Below are 17,500 nucleotides of genomic sequence, written 5' to 3' on the forward strand. Positions count from 1 at the left end.
TCTTACTGCGTGACCCGCCTGAACACACACAGGTACAGTATGTTAACACACTAACACACACTGATTTACTGTTATTAAACAATATCATTTTCATAGATCATGTTCTTCAAGTCAGTCCCGCCTCCATTTTTAGAGAAAGCTACGCTAGTTAGTTAGCATATACTAGCTAGGACTGATATGAGGCTTATTGCTATTACAGTGAACATTGTGTGAAGACAACAGTATCGTATCAATACACAATGTGCACCGTTTCACAAAACAATACAAAATCACTTGGGATACAATATGAAAGGTTCATCTTCGCTCTGTTCTTCTTCTTCTTCTTTCGGCTTTCCCCTTCAGGGGTCGCCACAGCGAATCATCTCTCTCCACCTAACCCTATCTTCTGCATCCTCAACACTTGCACCCACTATCTTCAAATCCTCATTAATTACATCCATATACCTCCTCTTTGGCCTTCCTCTTTGCCTCCTGCCTGGCAGCTCCATGTCCAACATTCTCCTACCAATATACTCACTCTCCCTCCTCTGAACATGTCCAAACCATCTTAATCTCGCCTCCCTAACTTTGTCCCCCAAACGTCCAACATGGGCTGTCCCTCTGATGTACTTGTTCCTAATCCTGTCCAATCTTGTCACACCCAAAGAGAACCTCAACATCTTCAGTTCGGCTACCTCAAGCTCTGACTCCTGTCTCTTCTTCAGTGACACTGTCTCTAAACCATACAGCATGGCTGGTCTCACCACGGTCCTGTACACCTTCCCCTTGATTCTTGCTGATATTTTCCTATCACACAGAACTCCTGACACCTTTCTCCACCCACTCCAACCTGCCTGCACTCGCTTCTTTACTTCTTTCCCACTCTCTCCATTACTCTGGACTGTTGACCCCAAGTACTTAAACTCCTGTACCTTCTTCACCTCTTCACCCTGTAACCTTACTGTTCCACTTCCCTCCCTTTCATTCACACACATGTACTCAGTCTTACTACGACTGACTTTCATTCCTCTTCTCTCCAGCGCAAACCTCCACCTCCCCAGGTTTTCCTCCACCTGCTCCCTGCTCTCACTACAGATCACAATGTCATCCGCAAACATCATCGTCCAAGGAGACTCCTGTCTGACCTCCTCTGACAACTGGTCCATCACTATAGCAAACAGGAAGGGGCTCAGAGCCGATCCCTGATGCAGTCCCACCTCCACTGTGAACTCCTCTGTCTGACCTACAGCACACCTCACCACTGTCCTGCTCCTCTCATACATGTCCTGCACCACTCTGACATACTTCTCTGCTACTCCTGACTTCCTCATACAGTACCACAGCTCTTCTCTTGGCACCCTGTCATACGCTTTCTCTAAGTCTACAAACACACAGTGCAACTCCCTCTGACCATCCCTATACTTCTCCATCAACATTCTCAGAGCAAAAATTGCATCTGTTGTGCTCTTTCTGGGCATGAAGCCATACTGCTGCTCACAAATTTCCACCACCTTCCTTAACCTAGCTTCCACTACTCTTTCCCACAACTTCATTGTATGGCTCATCAACTTTATCCCCCTATAGTTGCTGCAACTCTGCACGTCACCCTTATTCTTAAAGATCGGCACTAACACACTCCTTCTCCATTCCTCAGGCATCCTCTCACTTTCTAAAACCCTGTTGAACAAACTAGTTAAAAATTCCACTGCTGCCTCTCCTAGACACTTCCAGACCTCTACCGGGATGTCGTCAGGACCAACTGCCTTTCCACTTTTCATCCTCTTCAAGGCCTTCCTGACTTCATCCTTTCTAATCTTATCTACTTCCTGTTCCACAGAGTTCACCGCTTCTACTATTTTTTCCCTCTGATTTTCCTCATTCATCAGCTCCTCAAAGTATTCCTTCCATCTCCTCTGTACACTCTCCTCACTTGTGAGCACCCTTCCATCTCTATCCTTAATAATTCTTCCTTGCTGCACATCGTTCCCATCTCGATCCCTCTGTCTAGCTAACCTGTACAAGTCCTTCTCTCCTTCTCTAGTGTCTAACCTAGTGTACAACTCATCATATGCCTTCTGCTTGGCCTTAGACACCTCCCTCTTCACTCTGCGCTGTAACTCCTTGTATTCCTGTCTATTCTCTTCAGTCCTGTCCATATCCCACTTCTTCTTGGCTAATCTCTTCCTCTGGATACTATCCTGAACTTCCTCATTCCACCACCATCTTCGCTCTGTTCACCTACCTGTAAATCTTTTTTTATACAGCTCTCCAGTGACGGAATCACAGCTGACTGGTAAAACCGCAGGCTGAAACTCAGTCAGATCCACCGGCTCACCATCTTCTCCATCGTCTTCATTCTCCTCTTCGTTTGCTCCTCGTTCTCCGTCCTCTTCTCTTTCCTCCTCCTGGTCGTCGCTTGATTCGTCCATCGGTGAAGGTTCTAAGGATGAGACTGAACCTAACAGAGAGCGAATGCGTTCAGCAACAATAGAGAGTCGTACTGTATTAATAGTAAAAGACAGCGTCCGTGTATACTGACAAGGGCTGGAGGAGCTTTCAGAGGAGCTGCTGGGAAACAACACTCTCCGATTCTGCGAGGACAGAAAACAAAAGTGTGACACACGAGTCGGGGAAACACGCAGTTAAACACAGAGTGAGGAAGACTCGGCACCTTCCGAACGCATTGTCTCTTCATGCGTGGACACTGCAGATGGCCCTCCTTATAAAAAACAGAGAAAAATAGTTTTGTCACCAATCAAAATAAAGGTGAACCCAATCATGGTGTGTTCACTGTACACGTGTAGACGCAGGTACTTGTGATTACCGCTATAAGTCTTTGCAGTGGAGTTTTATGGCAGCGGATGGACAACTTCCAGTTCTTGGAGCTTCCCTTTCCTGCAACCTTCTCAAACTCATTTGTTGTGAGCCACTTACCCTCGTACAGAACACACTCCAACCCTATTGGAGAAAAGTCACATGTCAGTTTACCACAAGAACAAACTTATTCCAACAAGTCACTGCTCAATCTTCCTCTTTCCAAACATAGTTACTGCTGATGTGTTCAGTTATATTTGTACAGAGACGTCTGTGGTCTACAAACGTTGTCACGTCAGCAGCTTTACAGGAACACGGATGTAGAAATGACAGTGACGGCGCCAAGAAAATCACGACAGGAATCAGCTTCAAATCGAACGGATGAGCGGAGAATACTGGAGCACAAATCTACAGTGTCCAGGTGAGATGATTCACTGATGGAAGCTGCAGCTACTATAATCATTTAATATTAAGTTTAATTTAATATTAACATGTAAAGGCATGTGAGTGATTACGCTGTACCTCTGGCTAACTTGTCCCGATGCAGCGTGGCTTTTTTACTACCACAGGTAACAGGGAGGGTCGTTTTATACAGATCCCACGTCCAGATTTCAGCCTTCTCTCCTCTTTTTAATGGAGAGCCTGAGAGAGAGAGACACAGAGAGAGACACAGAGAGATAGAGAGAGTGAGTGAGTGAGAGAGTGAGAAAGAGAGAGAGAGAAACACACAGAAAGAGTGAGAGAGAGAGAGCGTGAGAGAGAGAGACAGAAAGAGTGAGAGAGAGAGAGAGTGAGTGAGTGAGAGAGACACAGAAAGAGTGTGTGTGAAAGAGAGAGAGAGAGAGAGAGAGAGAGAGAGAGTGAGACACAGAAAGAGTGTGAGAGAAAGAGACACACAGAAAGAGTGAGAGAGAGAGACAGAGAGAGAGAGTGTGAGAGAGAGAGACACAGGAAGAGTGAGAGAGAGAGTGTGAGAGAGAGACACACAGAAAGAGTGAGAGAGAGAGACACACAGAAAGAGTGAGAAAGAGAGACACAGAGAGAGAGAGAGAGACAGAGAGTGAGAGACAGACAGAGAGAGAGACAGAGAGTGAGAGACAGACAGAGAGAGAGCGTGAGAGAGAGACACAGAAAGAGTGTGAGAGAGAGAGAGAGAGAGAGAGAGAGAGAAACACACAGAAAGAGTGAGAGAGAGCGTGAGAGAGAGAGACAGAAAGAGTGAGAGAGAGTGAGTGAAAGAGAGAGAGAGTGAGTGAGAGAGAGTGAGTGAGACACAGAAAGAGTGTGTGAGAGAGAGAGAGAGAGAGAGAGACACACACAGAAAGAGTGAGAGAGAGAGCATGAGAGAGAGACAGAAAGAGTGAGAGAGAGAGAGTGAGTGAAAGAGAGAGTGAGTGAAAGAGAGAGTGAGTGAAAGAGAGAGTGAGTGAAAGAGAGAGAGAGAGTGAGAAAGAGAGAGAGAGAAACACAGAAAGAGAGAGAGAGAGAGAGAGAGTGAGACACACACAGAAAGAGTGAGAAAGAGAGAGACACAGAAAGAGTGTGTGAGAGAGAGAGAGAGAGAGAGAAACACAGAAAGAGTGAGAGAGAGTGAGAGAGAGAGTGAGAGAGAGACAGAGAAAGAGAGAGAGAGTGAGATAGATAGATAGATAGATAGATAGATAGATAGATAGATAGATAGATAGATAGATAGATAGATAGCAGTATATAGAGATATTACACGAAACAATTATGGTTTCATCCTTTATAATAATCTCTGTGACTTTTAGCAACACAACAGTTCAGTCTTTTTACTGCACTTTATATTAAGGCCTTAAAGTGTTGATGAATTAATAATCAGTTAATATTTAAATGTACAACAATCTTCTGGAGTCCTGGAACTTTCCACCAACAGGAAACATGAAGTCCTATTTAATTCTCCATTATTTAAAAGTCTTTCTGTTTTTGACTTGTATTTAAACGCGTCATGGAGTCTTTATGGCTGCAACAATCACAAAAACAACTCTGCAAACTCCTGCAAGGTCTCATTTATTTTTGAGTTGAAACAGTTTAGCTGTATTTAAGGTGATGAAGATTTAAGGTACAAAATTTGGACTGAAATCTCATTTTCTAGTTGACATCCACTAAAAGTACAAAAAGTAGTTTTATTCTTAATCTTAAGCTTCCTTCTATACATCTTATAAAATAAACATGATCTAATTATAATATTTACTATATTTTTACAGGCACAAAAGATATCCAGTGTTTTACAGATTGCTCCATTAGAAGATATTTGTATGTTTAACATTGTGTATCTTTAACGTTCACACACCGATCTCACTGCGTTACAGCAGGTACGTGTTGTGTGTGATTTACACGAACGACTCACAGAACGTTGGCTTTCTCGCCGCTTTCTTTCTGCTAGGGGTGGAGCAAGACGAAGGTCCTGGTTCCTCTTCCTCCTCGGTCCCTTCGTCACTTTTCTTTCTCTTTCTGCTTCCTTTCCTTCCCTTTATTTTCTCTTCTTCTTTCTGCACCGACTCTGTCTCATTGTCGTTCTTGTCCTCCGTATCAGGGAGCGTCAGATAACTCTTGTAGGATCCTGCGCCGAGAATCAGGTAGGATTAAAGTCGTGACATAACAAGGTATTTATTTATTTATTTACAGATGAAGTAACTGACCATCAAGAAGGCTGTTTCGGAGAAAGCGGAAAACAGCATAATTCTGCAGGATGTGATCCTGAAACACACACCTCCAGAACTTCTTCATACACTGTCCTTTCTTCTGCTCCACCCAGTCCAAAATGTCATACACACCTTTCTTCCTTCTCTCCCTACTTCTCATATTTATGACCTTCTGCACAGGGAAAGAAAGCAGAGAGACACGTTTTCTGTTATAAATATGTAATAAGAATTTATTAGATTCTGTTATCCATGTTTAAGTCTAATATTGTGAAAGGTTTGTTTTTCTTATGTTTAATATTCTCACATATATGAATGAATTAATGCTTATTTAATGAAGGAGCCTTCAGTGTCAGCAGTGTAACAGTTAGTAGATTTTCTTAGTAATAAAGTAATAAAAAACAGACTCTTCTCCACACGGGCTTTACCTGTGTGTATAAACTGCAGACATTTTCTGTGGTATAAGAGCAATAAAACCTCTGTGTCGTAACCTTATAGGAAAATACTGTACATGCAACGCAACCTCGTCAGTCTAGTTCACGATATAACTCTATTCCTAATATAATCTTTCTGTGATCTTCAAGAGTTTGTGATGATGCGACTTCAGACTGAACATGTGACTTAATGTAGATTCTTTAATGGAGTGAACATGATCAGGTACCAGAGCTGAGCGCATGCTAAGGCACAGACGATGAAGGGAAAAGTTCTTTCATGTTTCATCACATACTGTACATGAGCTGTTAAATATACTCTAACTGGATATCTTTTTTTTAATGATTATATATAAATTAAAGTGTATTTATAATAAGATGGGAACCGGTTGAAAGCACTTTGGAGATTATTATTATTGTTATTATTATTATTATTTTTCTCAAGAATGCACGTCTTTTTTTTTTTTAAATAATTATATGTAAATTAAAGTGTATTTATATTACAATAAAACTGGCTGAAAGCACTTTGGAGATTATTACTATTATTATTATTACTACTATTATTATTATTATTATTGTTGTTTTTCTCAAGCATGCACGTCTTTTTTTATTAATTAAATTAAATTAAAGTAAATTAAAGATTAAAGTAAATTAAAGTGTATTTATAATAAGATGGAACCGTTTGAAAGTACTTTGGAGATGATTATTATTATTATTTATTTCTTTTTTCTCAAGCATGCACATCAGCAGTTGTGAAGGAGAAAGAAACAACATGTGATCTGTGTTTGACATTTTCTTATTACAGGAGAATTGCATGAGTTTTCTTACCTTGTAGAGATCCTCAGGTACCAGGTCGTGGTCTCGGAGCTGGTTGAGGAAGGTGCGCGGTTCCTCCATACAAGAGATCTCAGTCTTCTTACAGTGAAAAAACATCTTCAGCTCCTCCTGAGTTAGAAAATCCAGCGGATCCATGGAGTCAGTGTGAATCCCCTTCATATATCCGTACAATTAAACAGTGTTTATTTTAATTGTGCAGTAGTTCTCCAGATGATGTGCAGTAGTTCTCCAGATGATGTGCAGTAGTTCTCCAGATGATGTGCATGAGTTCTAACTCCTTCACAGGCCACATGGAAGACCTGCAAAAAAAATTTTAAAAAAAGTTTGTGTCAATTTTTTTTATCCTGAAATACATCCTGTATAATATGACGAACATTTCTGAGTGTCTCTCACTTGTTGTGCGAATGTAAATCTCAAATAAACCCAAATCTCCCGCCTGCGACTCACAACATCTACACACACACACACACACACACACCAGAAAACCCGGAAGTTGATGGAACGAAATCGAAAGTAAACTTTACAGGAAGTTTACAGTCACAACTCAAGATTCAAACCGAGTCCCAGATTTCAAATTAAAACCAAACCAAACCAAACCAAACCAAACCAAAAACAAAACAAAACAAAACAAAACAAAACAAAACAAAACAAAACAAAACAAAACAAAACAAAACAAAACAAAACAAAACAAAACGTGACATCATTTATTATCACTTGGAACGCTTGATTCTGATTGGTCAGTCGGTGCTGATTAATTCTATATAGCTCTAGAATAATGAGGACTGTAATTTAAAGCACAGGTTTATTTCATAGTACATATATATTCATCTGTATATTATATTCATAGTACATATATATTCATCTGTATATTATATTCATAGTACATATATATTCATCTGTATATTATATTCATAGTACATATATATTCATCTGTATATTATATCCTAAGTACATATATATTCATCTGTATATTATATTCATAGTACATATATATTCATCTGTATATTATATTCATAGAACATATATATTCATCTGTATATTATATTCATAGAACATATATATTCATCTGTATATTATATCCTAAGTACATATATATTCATCTGTATATTATATTCATAGTACATATATATTCATCTGTATATTATATTCATAGAACATATATATTCATCTGTATATTATATCCTAAGTACATATATATTCATCTGTATATTATATTCATAGAACATATATATTCATCTGTATATTATATTCATAGAACATATATATTCATCTGTATATTATATTCATAGTACATATATATTCATCTGTATATTATATTCATAGTACATATATATTCATCTGTATATTATATCCTAAGTACATATATATTCATCTGTATATTATATTCATAGAACATATATATTCATCTGTATATTATATTCATAGTACATATATATTCATCTGTATATTATATTCATAGTACATATATATTCATCTGTATATTATATCCTAAGTGCATATATATTCATCTGTATATTATATTCATAGAACATATATATTCATCTGTATATTATATTCATAGAACATATATATTCATCTGTATATTATATTCATAGTACATATATATTCATCTGTATATTATATTCATAGTACATATATATTCATCTGTATATTATATCCTAAGTACATATATATTCATCTGTATATTATATTCATAGAACATATATATTCATCTGTATATTATATTCATAGTACATATATATTCATCTGTATATTATATTCATAGTACATATATATTCATCTGTATATTATATCCTAAGTGCATATATATTCATTTGTATATTATATTCATAGAACATATATATTCATTTGTATATTATATTCATAGTACATATATATTCATAGTACATATATATATTACTGTTTATAGTAATAACCATATATTTTGTTACAGCACATATCCTTCTGTAAATCTGTATATTTGTTCATAGTACACACACATCTGTAAATCACTCCATATTACCACTTTATTTAACTCATTTAAATCTTGTAAAAACTGTATATCCTGCACTTGCTGCTATTGCACTCTGGTTAGACCTAAACTGCATTTCGTTGCCTTGTACTTGTGTAATAACAATAAAGTTGAATCTAATCTAATCTAATCTTATTGTAATGGAATTAGACATGTATAAAAAGTATGGTGTTAAAATGAATGTGCAGTGTCACGACACAGGAAACTGTCTTGTGCATGCAAAAGCAGGCGAGTGTTTATTCTTGTTATTTATACAAAGTACAAAACAGACAAATCCAAAGGTGAAGTCGATTTTTTTTTTTTTTACTTTACCTTTACAATATAAAGATAAAATAAAAAAATACCATACAGGTGGAGGGAGTGATCTTCTTACGCAGTTTCTGAAGAATTAATAATAATAATAATAATAATAATAATAATAATAATAATAATAATAATAATAATAATAATAATAATAATAATAATAATAAACAGCCATTTTTATCCTTTGTTTATAACAGATATATACTTTATATTTATTTGTACATATCTGTTTAACTGCTTTTATATACACATACATGCAGACATACTTTATATACAGAGGGACTTTAGTTTTTATTAAAAAAAAATCTAATTTCTTTTGTATGAACATTCAAAATGAGTCTCAAATCAAAATGAGTCTCAAATAGGAATGTTTATTTTATTTTCACTGAATCTTTTTAACAAGTGGCTAAATCTTGCATTTCAGTTAACTACATGTTAAAATTACAGGAGAATTAATAAAATAACCTTAAACCCATAAATTCTCACACTTCTGAGAAGCTCATTCAGTCCAGTGTCACAATGTCAGTGCGAGGCTTCTTGGTTGGTTCCAGCTGTCTGATGCGGACTACAGAAGAAGGACCTGGTTCTGTCTCCTCTCTCTCGCTAGCACATTTCTTTCTCTTTGTTCCATCCACTGTTTGTTCAGTTTTCTTTTGTTCTAGAGTAAATAAGACAGCTTTACAGCTCGGATTACATTCACTGTCATCACTCCAGACTAGATAGCTGACGTGTCTGAATATTTTCTCTTATCGTTGATTGCATTTGTCAGATTATAGTATATCCAGAGTGACTCAGTAAACACATCATACTGGTTCACTACATCAGGGACTATGAGAAAAATTTTAAATCAGATTTTTAGGGATAAAAGAACAATTTTGGGAGGTTAGATTAGTAGCAGAGCATAAATCCATTTTTTAACCCTTGTATGATGTTCAGGTCTGTGGGACCCATATTCATAAACATCGATAGTTTTGAAAAACTTTGCTTCCTTTTAAATTTGTTGATTTTTTTTAATTTTTATTTTAACTTGATTAAATTTGATTTTCTTTTTTTATTACATTTTATTAAAAAACAACAAAAACAAGTAGCATTTTAATTAAAAAATGTGATGTAATAAAGGTAAAGAGCAAATATTAACCATATATGCTGTTTATATTGCTTGTCATTGGGATGAAGTAAACATCTGTAGAGTATTTTAACATAAAATTTTTGATTGTGTTGAATTAAAAACCCAAAAATGCAACAGACCAACAGACCCATGAACACTGGCTGAGTAACAAAAATACGAACAACATACAAGGGTTAAATTATGAAGTACTTGTGATTTATAGCATATCTAGAGATGTGCTCTGGAGGCCGCTCGGGTGGTTGTTCATTTCAATACTAAACTACTGCATTGATTTCTTGACAGGTCTGACTCTGAATGCCAGCCGTCAGGGTACAAGGAAGTTGAGCATAAAGACTCTTCTCTGTTCTCTGTTGGAAGAATAAACGTCCCCTAGAGTCACTGGCTGGCTTTAACTGACGACTTATTAAAAGTCCTGCCTCTTTAGTATACAAACATATACACTTCACTGTGTATAAAAAAATAACAGCTCCCAAATGGTAATACCAAATGACCTGGTGAACCAACATGTTCACTCAGTCACTCAGGATCAATAGTTTTTTCATCAAGATTTTAAAAATAACTAATTAACCAAAATAAACAATGTCTAATACTAAACTCTTTATCTCTAGTGTACAAACAGATATGCAAACAAAAAAAAAGGTCTAACCATTCAGAAGACTTGTTTTGTACAACCGAAAGAGAGGATATTGCTGTAGGATGTGATCCTTAAAAGCACAACTCCAAAACACCTTCAACAACGGACGCCTCTCCTTCTCAACCCAGTCCAAAATCTCATACATAACTTTCTGCTTTGTCTTTTTAGTCTTTGCCTTTGTTACTTTCTGCAAGGACAATGAGAGAGAGAGGAGAGAGAGAGGGGGGGGGGGGGAGAAAGAGGGAGAGAGAGAGAGAGAGAGAGAGAGAGAGGGAGGGGGGGAGAGGAGGAGAGAAAGAGGGAGAGAGAGGGGGGGGAGAGGGAGAGAGAAAGAGGGAGAGAGAGAGAGAGACAGAGAGAGGGGGAGAGGGAGAGGGAGAGAGAGGGAGAGAGAGGGAGAGAGAGACAGACAGACAGACAGAGAGAGAGAGAGACAGAGAGAGAGGGAGAGAGAGAAAGGGATAGAGAGAGAGAGAGGGAGAGAGAGAGGGAGAGAGAGAGAGAGGGAGAGAGAGAGAGAGAGAGGGAGAGGTAGAGAGAGAGATGAACCAACACATCCATTAGACCACATCACTGTATCATACAAGAATAAAAGATATGTGAGGTTTTGTTTTCTTCTGTTTTATTAGAATTTCTTCAACTGAATAATCCTGGTGTGTGTTTAGGGGAAATACAGTCTAGGTGGATTACAAGACCTCAGGTGACATCAAACTGTCATCAAATTGGATAAAATACAATCACAACACAAAATCGGCCCAGACACATTATTTACATATTATAATTCCCCTTAAAAGGTCTGGACTCTAGAGTACGTCTTGCTCATTTTGTTTCCGAAGAGCATTAAGATGAATAAACATGTCAGACCTTTACATCTACACACCGGAGACGACGTAAATAAAACTAAAGAATGTACAGTAGCAAGTCAAACCAGTCTGTTTTAATAGTCTGTTTCGCAACATTATAAAAAAGAAAAAAGTTGCTCAAATGGTTGAATGTTGTTAAACAGGCTGTTACCTTTCTCTCTTACCTGGTACAGATCCTCAGGGACTAGATAAAAGTCCCGAAGTTGGTTGAGGAGGGTTTGTGGTTCTTCCAAACAAGACATCTCGGTCTTCTTGGAGCGAAAAAACCAAGCCAGCTGCTCTTCAGTTAGACCATCCAACTGATGGTCAGTGCTCATCTTTCTACTTAGTATAATAAAATTATTAATTTACTAAATTTGAATTGTCTAAACTTCAACCTCTTCCTTTGTGATCAGGAACAGGACCGAGGATTTACCTTGGAGTGGTGGAGAAAACCTGAAAGCAGAGAAGACAGACGTTAGGCAGACGTTAGGAGAGCGACACACCGAGAGCTGAGAGCTTTTTTATGGTGTAACCACAGCTTGCTTACATGCAGAGAGTCAGGAAAACAAAACACACATTCAAAATACAATGAATTGTTAACAAAATATATTGAAATATAGAATTTTAGATCAGAATCATTTCACTTAATGTAAGTCTTAAAGTTTTTACCTTTAATAATGTCGGTGGTTTATTAAAGTCCCAGACGAACGCCCTTTAAATGTTGTTCTTCTCTGATCAGACAAGCTTAGACAAGCTCATAAGGAAAAGAATTAGACACACCTGCTGATTTAAAGCTATTGGCCAAGACGTTGTACATAGTACACAGAGCTATACAAACAACACTCGACTAGAGCTGACATGATGTGACTGTGTGTAACCTTAAACCATCGCTTATACAGAGCGGCGTACAAAAAGTGCTTTTAAGTCTCTATGGATGAACACATTAATGCTGGTTCACTAGGTTACAGACAGAATGAAATGTACCTAAATCTCTTTTTGGGGTTTATTTATTTATTTATCCATCCATCCATCCATCCATCCATCCATCCATCTTCTACCGCTTATCCGGGGCCGGGTCGCGGGGGCAGCAGTCTAAGCAGGGACACCCAGACTTCCCTCTCCCCAGACACTGCCTCCAGCTCCTCCCGGGGAATACCGAGGCGTTCCCAGGCCAGCCGAGAGACATAGTCCCTCCAGCGTGTCCTAGGTCTACCCCGGGGTATTTATTTATTTATTTATTTAATACACATATAGACCTGACAGTAGTGAGTTGCAGTATTCGAGTCTTGAGATGACAAGAGACCGAACGAGTACCTGATCAGCCTGTGTGGAGAAAACTGGCCCAAATCCTTCTAATGTTTTAGAGAAGAAACTGACATGAGCGAGTCACATCATCAGCATGTGAGGAAAAGGACAGTTAATTGTCCATGTTTACCCAAAGGTTGTGAGCTGTAACCAAAAGGAAAGATCAGACTGTTGTGCAGGGATATTACAAGATCCTGACCTGGGGATGAATCACCTGATGACCAGCAGTTCAGTTTTGCTGGGATTGAGTTCCAGACACACTGAGATCTGAGCAGAAGCTGTGTATCTGAGGGATAGTTGAGTGTCATCAGCATAGCAATGGTAAGAGAAATGATGTGAGGAAATAACATCACCAAGATAGTGAGTATACTGTACAGAGAGAAAAGGAGAGGACCAAGTACAAAGACGAGAGACAGTGCAGACGACATACAGGAAAGATAAGGTAGTCTGAAACAGTCTGAAAAGCGCTGATAAAATTTACTGCTTTAACTTGAACAAATTATAAATAATATGTCTAAGCAATACCTCTGGTTCAGTATAAATATTTCTAAACATTATACTTTAACATTTTTTTTTTGTAAGACTGATTTACTAATCCAGAAAATCTGCCATGATAAACAGACCTTTCTGTAGATATCAAGGCAGCGTGAGAGATTTTTTAACTTCCAACAGATGAAATAGCTAAATTGTCCAAATTAACTCAGTGCCTTAGAGAGATAAAAGATGAGCTGTAACTTTCTGTTAAGACAGAAATACTAATTATAGGTCCAAAAAACAGTACACAGAAACTCTCACAATTTAACTTCCAATTAGAGGGATGTACTGTTACTAGTAGCTCGACAGTGAAAGACCTGGTGTTTATTAGACAGCAACTTGTCCTTTGAAAATCATGTCGCCCAAACCACAAAAACAGCCTTCTTTCACCTTAGAAATATTGCCAAGCTGAGAAACATCCTGTCTATATCTGATGCTGAGAAACTAGTTCATGCTTTCATGACCTCTAGACTGGACTATTGTAATGCATTACTAGGTGGTTGTCCTGCATCTTTAATAAATAGGCTACAGTTAGTCCAAAATGCAGCTGCCAGAGTTCTCACTAGGACAAGAAAGTATGACCATATAACCCCAATTTTATCATCTCTACACTGGCTACCTGTTAAGTTTAGAATTGATTACAAACTGCTGCTACTTACGTACAAGACTCTTAATGGTTTAGCTCCCATGTATCTAACTAGTCTTCTAACACGTTACAATCCTTCACGCTCTCTGAGATCACAAAACTCAGGACTTCTGGTAGTTCCCAGAATATCTAAGTCTACTAAAGGCGGTAGAGAGTTTTCTTATTTAGCTCCCAAACTCTGGAATAGTCTTCCTGATAGTGTTCGGGGCTCAGACACACTTTCCCAGTTTAAATGTAGATTAAAAACCCATCTCTTTAGTCAGGCGTACACATAAAACATCCAGTTATATTATATTGTGCTCTATTACACTAGACCTGCACATTTTTATGAACAGCAGATATGTTAATCCCTTTGCACTGCTCTTCTCTTTTTCAACCCATGCCGAGACACCCAGACATTGTACCAGCTCCGATCGTCTTCCGTGCAATGAAGTTTTTGGTTTCCGCTTAGACGAGGCCGACTCTGTGAGAATCCTGAAGAAAACATCTACAGATCTACCAGCTCCAGTTGGACTCTGTGATACTAAGAGGAGATCTGAACTCCATGTGATCCTTACACCAATACAACATTTGTCTGATTGTATATTTTGAATCACACCATCTAGTATCACCCATATGAGGATGGGTTCCCCCTTGAGTCTGATTCCTCTCAAGGTTTCTTCCTTTACTAATCTAAGGGAGTTTTTCCTTGCCACTGCTGCCTGAGTCACCTCAGACTTGCTCATTGGGGATAAACACATATACATACACACGTACACACACACTGTACACAAAGGCAGCAGTGAGGTTTCAATTCAGAGACATCTATTTATTAAAGGGAGTCAATATTTTACAATACATCACTGAGTAAATAGAAAATTGTATATAAAGATATAAAACTGCTAACAAACCACCGGTTACTTTGGTTGTGATGATAACCAAATAACCAAAATAAACAAACGGTCAGTATCATGTAGAAATTGTGATCTCAGCTTTTCATGGTCTAAACACAAAATTATATAACAGGAAAATGAACCAAAATAAACAGTAAGCGTTCGTCACTGTAAGAACAAGCTGATTATTAGGACAAAGAAAAATAAAAATCCCATCTACATCAATATGAATTAAAACACCCCACATTCAGTATAAACACTGAAACCGTTTAAAACAACCATTAAAACTGCCCTTAAATAAAAGACAGAATAATATCTTCATCTTTAAAAGAGCCTCATGCTGTAGACCAATCTCAGACCAAGCACACGGGAAGTCAGAGAGCAAACGGAGCTCGCAGCTCCCTTTACACCTGATGATTGTTAGTGCTCAGTAACAGTCAACAATACACAAGCATGTGACTTGAGACAGAAGAGCAAACATGTCTTTTATTTATCTATATACTCTATGTTACACAGTGTGACTCAGCCGGGTCCCCATGCTAACTGCGCACTACCACCAACAACGCATGAAACGAGCACAAGATCATCAAGTTTGGACTGTGGCTGATTGGAAGAATGTGGCCTGGTCTGACGACTCAAGTTTCCCGGTGCATCACGTCGACAGCCGACAGCAAGGACACCCCGATTACCAACACTAGCTATGGCAGCTGGATGTTGTTGTTCAGACACAAGCCGGGGATGGTGGTGTTATGCAGTGGGCGATGTTTTTTTGGGACTCTTTGGGCTCGATTTTTCCAATAGCACAATTCCTGACATCTGAACATCATTGCAGACCAAGTGCACCCATTCATGGCAACTGTGTTCACCAACAGAATAATGCGTCATAGCACACAACCAGAATCGTCAAGGAGTGGGCCGAGGAACATGATGTGAATTTCTGTTAATGCCTTGGCCTCCAAATTCACCTGACATGAACCCCATCAAAGACTTGTGGTTCCACTTGGAAAAGCAGGTTCTTGCTACATCATCACCCCATAATGTACAGGAACTGGAGGACCTGCAGCTGTCATTATGGCACCGGTACCAGATACCCCAGGAAACCTATTGCCACCTTGTGAATCAATGCCTCTCCGTTTGGCTGCTGTTTTGTGGGCTAAAGGATGTCCCACAGGCCATTAGGTAGATGGTCATAATATAATGGTGTATGTTTTAGTGTCTGGGTTCTACAGATGTACCTCTACAGAACAGTATCTTAAAATGATAATAAGCAATGAGGATTATACCAAGTTCACTTAAATATTCATATGATGTCAGTGCAAAATGTAATGAAGGAGCCATGAGCGGTACAACAAGGTGTTTATTGAAAATCAGTAAAATCCAAAACTTCAGGAAAAATCAGCACTGGGGAAACCAACAGCAAGAATAAACAGTATGCAAAGTTTAACATTAAAATCGGACTTTCGGTGGTAAACATTCTAGTGGATTTTAAAGACGCTGTTAAATTCCTGCTCAAACAGTTTGGCTGCCATCATCCTGTCAGATTTATTACCCTGCAGACACACACACACACACACACACACACACACGCGCGCACACACAGACGCACACACACACGCGCACACACACGCACACACACACACACACACACGCAGGCACGCACGCACACACACTCACACACACACACACACACACACACGCACACACACACAGACATACACAGACACACACAGACAGACACACAGACACACACAGACACACACACACACACAGACACACACACACACACGCACACACACAGACACACACACACAGACACACACAGACACACACACACAGTCATTTTTTTACTATCATTAAATAATTTTTTTTGACTCTTTGTATTATATTATTATAGTATATATTATCACAACATTATGCTTTAATATTTGCTTAATATTTTAATATTAATATAATACATCTCACCCTGTTCAAAGTCTGGCAGTTTTTGAAGATGAGTCTGATGTCATGTACAAACTCTTTCACTCTTGTGTACTTGTTTTCCTGCAGTTTGCTCTTCACTTTGTTTAGCCACATGGGCTCAGAGATCACATCTGTACATCTGCCCATCTGCACGAGGACAAAGTTTAACAGCCATTTTTAAAGCAGTATCATGTCTGTCATGTCTCTGTAGCTAATGTAGTGGTTTTCTGTAATGATTGTTTGTCAATGTGAGCTCAACTATTATCATTGTGACTGTCCTTAGTCCTAAATAATGAATGAATCAAAGGTGTTAGATACTGATTAAAATGCAGTAGGTACTGATTTGACCGCAGTAAGTAATGATTTAAATACAAAAAACTTTAAATACAAATTCCTAAACTTTAAATAGAAATTCTTACCCTTTTGGTGGGATCATCAGTTAGCACACGCTGTGTATCCGCCTTATATAAAAACAACAGCAAATACTCACAGCGCTGAAAAAAACACAAACAATCAGAACCACAACTCTGTATGCAATGTG

General features: G+C 38.3%; 2 protein-coding genes and 1 long non-coding RNA gene across 6 annotated transcripts in view; all 3 read right to left on the minus strand.

Annotated features, from left to right (window-relative positions):
* LOC132842659 (nuclear body protein SP140-like protein) overlaps window positions 1–7,220 on the minus strand; it is a 13,757-nt gene extending 6,537 nt beyond the window's left edge. The window contains exons 1-11 of one of the 2 annotated variants that reach the window (XM_060865453.1): window positions 7,115–7,220; window positions 6,958–7,020; window positions 6,713–6,913; window positions 5,454–5,628; window positions 5,162–5,374; window positions 3,316–3,435; window positions 2,804–2,937; window positions 2,651–2,698; window positions 2,519–2,570; window positions 2,222–2,437; window positions 1–18 (exon numbers count right to left, since the gene is read on the minus strand). The exon at window positions 1–18 is cut by the window's left edge and continues 125 nt beyond it. In XM_060865453.1, coding sequence (XP_060721436.1) covers window positions 1–18; window positions 2,222–2,437; window positions 2,519–2,570; window positions 2,651–2,698; window positions 2,804–2,937; window positions 3,316–3,435; window positions 5,162–5,374; window positions 5,454–5,628; window positions 6,713–6,880 — 1,144 coding nt within the window. In that variant the 5' untranslated portion in view covers window positions 6,881–6,913; window positions 6,958–7,020; window positions 7,115–7,220. Of the gene's footprint in view, window positions 19–2,221; window positions 2,438–2,518; window positions 2,571–2,650; window positions 2,699–2,803; window positions 2,938–3,315; window positions 3,436–5,161; window positions 5,375–5,453; window positions 5,629–6,712; window positions 7,021–7,114 lie in introns of both variants that reach the window. The other variant, XM_060865454.1, reaches the window with a different exon arrangement.
* A 2,166-nt stretch (window positions 7,221–9,386) lies between these two features.
* Window positions 9,387–13,857, minus strand: LOC132842655 (uncharacterized). Its single transcript, XR_009648056.1, has 4 exons — window positions 12,313–13,857; window positions 11,826–12,096; window positions 10,811–10,985; window positions 9,387–9,693 (listed from the first exon to the last, which is right to left on the minus strand). It is a non-coding gene; the product is annotated as an uncharacterized LOC132842655 (long non-coding RNA).
* A 2,486-nt stretch (window positions 13,858–16,343) lies between these two features.
* Window positions 16,344–17,500, minus strand: part of LOC132842656 (sp110 nuclear body protein-like) — an 18,747-nt gene continuing 17,590 nt past the window's right edge. For all 3 annotated transcript variants that reach the window (XM_060865445.1, XM_060865446.1, XM_060865447.1), the window contains exons 14-16: window positions 17,379–17,453; window positions 16,963–17,106; window positions 16,344–16,550 (exon numbers count right to left, since the gene is read on the minus strand). In XM_060865445.1, coding sequence (XP_060721428.1) covers window positions 16,476–16,550; window positions 16,963–17,106; window positions 17,379–17,453 — 294 coding nt within the window. In that variant the 3' untranslated portion in view covers window positions 16,344–16,475. The remainder of the gene's footprint in view (window positions 16,551–16,962; window positions 17,107–17,378; window positions 17,454–17,500) is intronic.

The sequence above is a fragment of the Tachysurus vachellii genome, chromosome 3 (assembly GCF_030014155.1).
Source record: "Tachysurus vachellii isolate PV-2020 chromosome 3, HZAU_Pvac_v1, whole genome shotgun sequence".
NCBI lineage: Eukaryota > Metazoa > Chordata > Actinopteri > Siluriformes > Bagridae > Tachysurus > Tachysurus vachellii.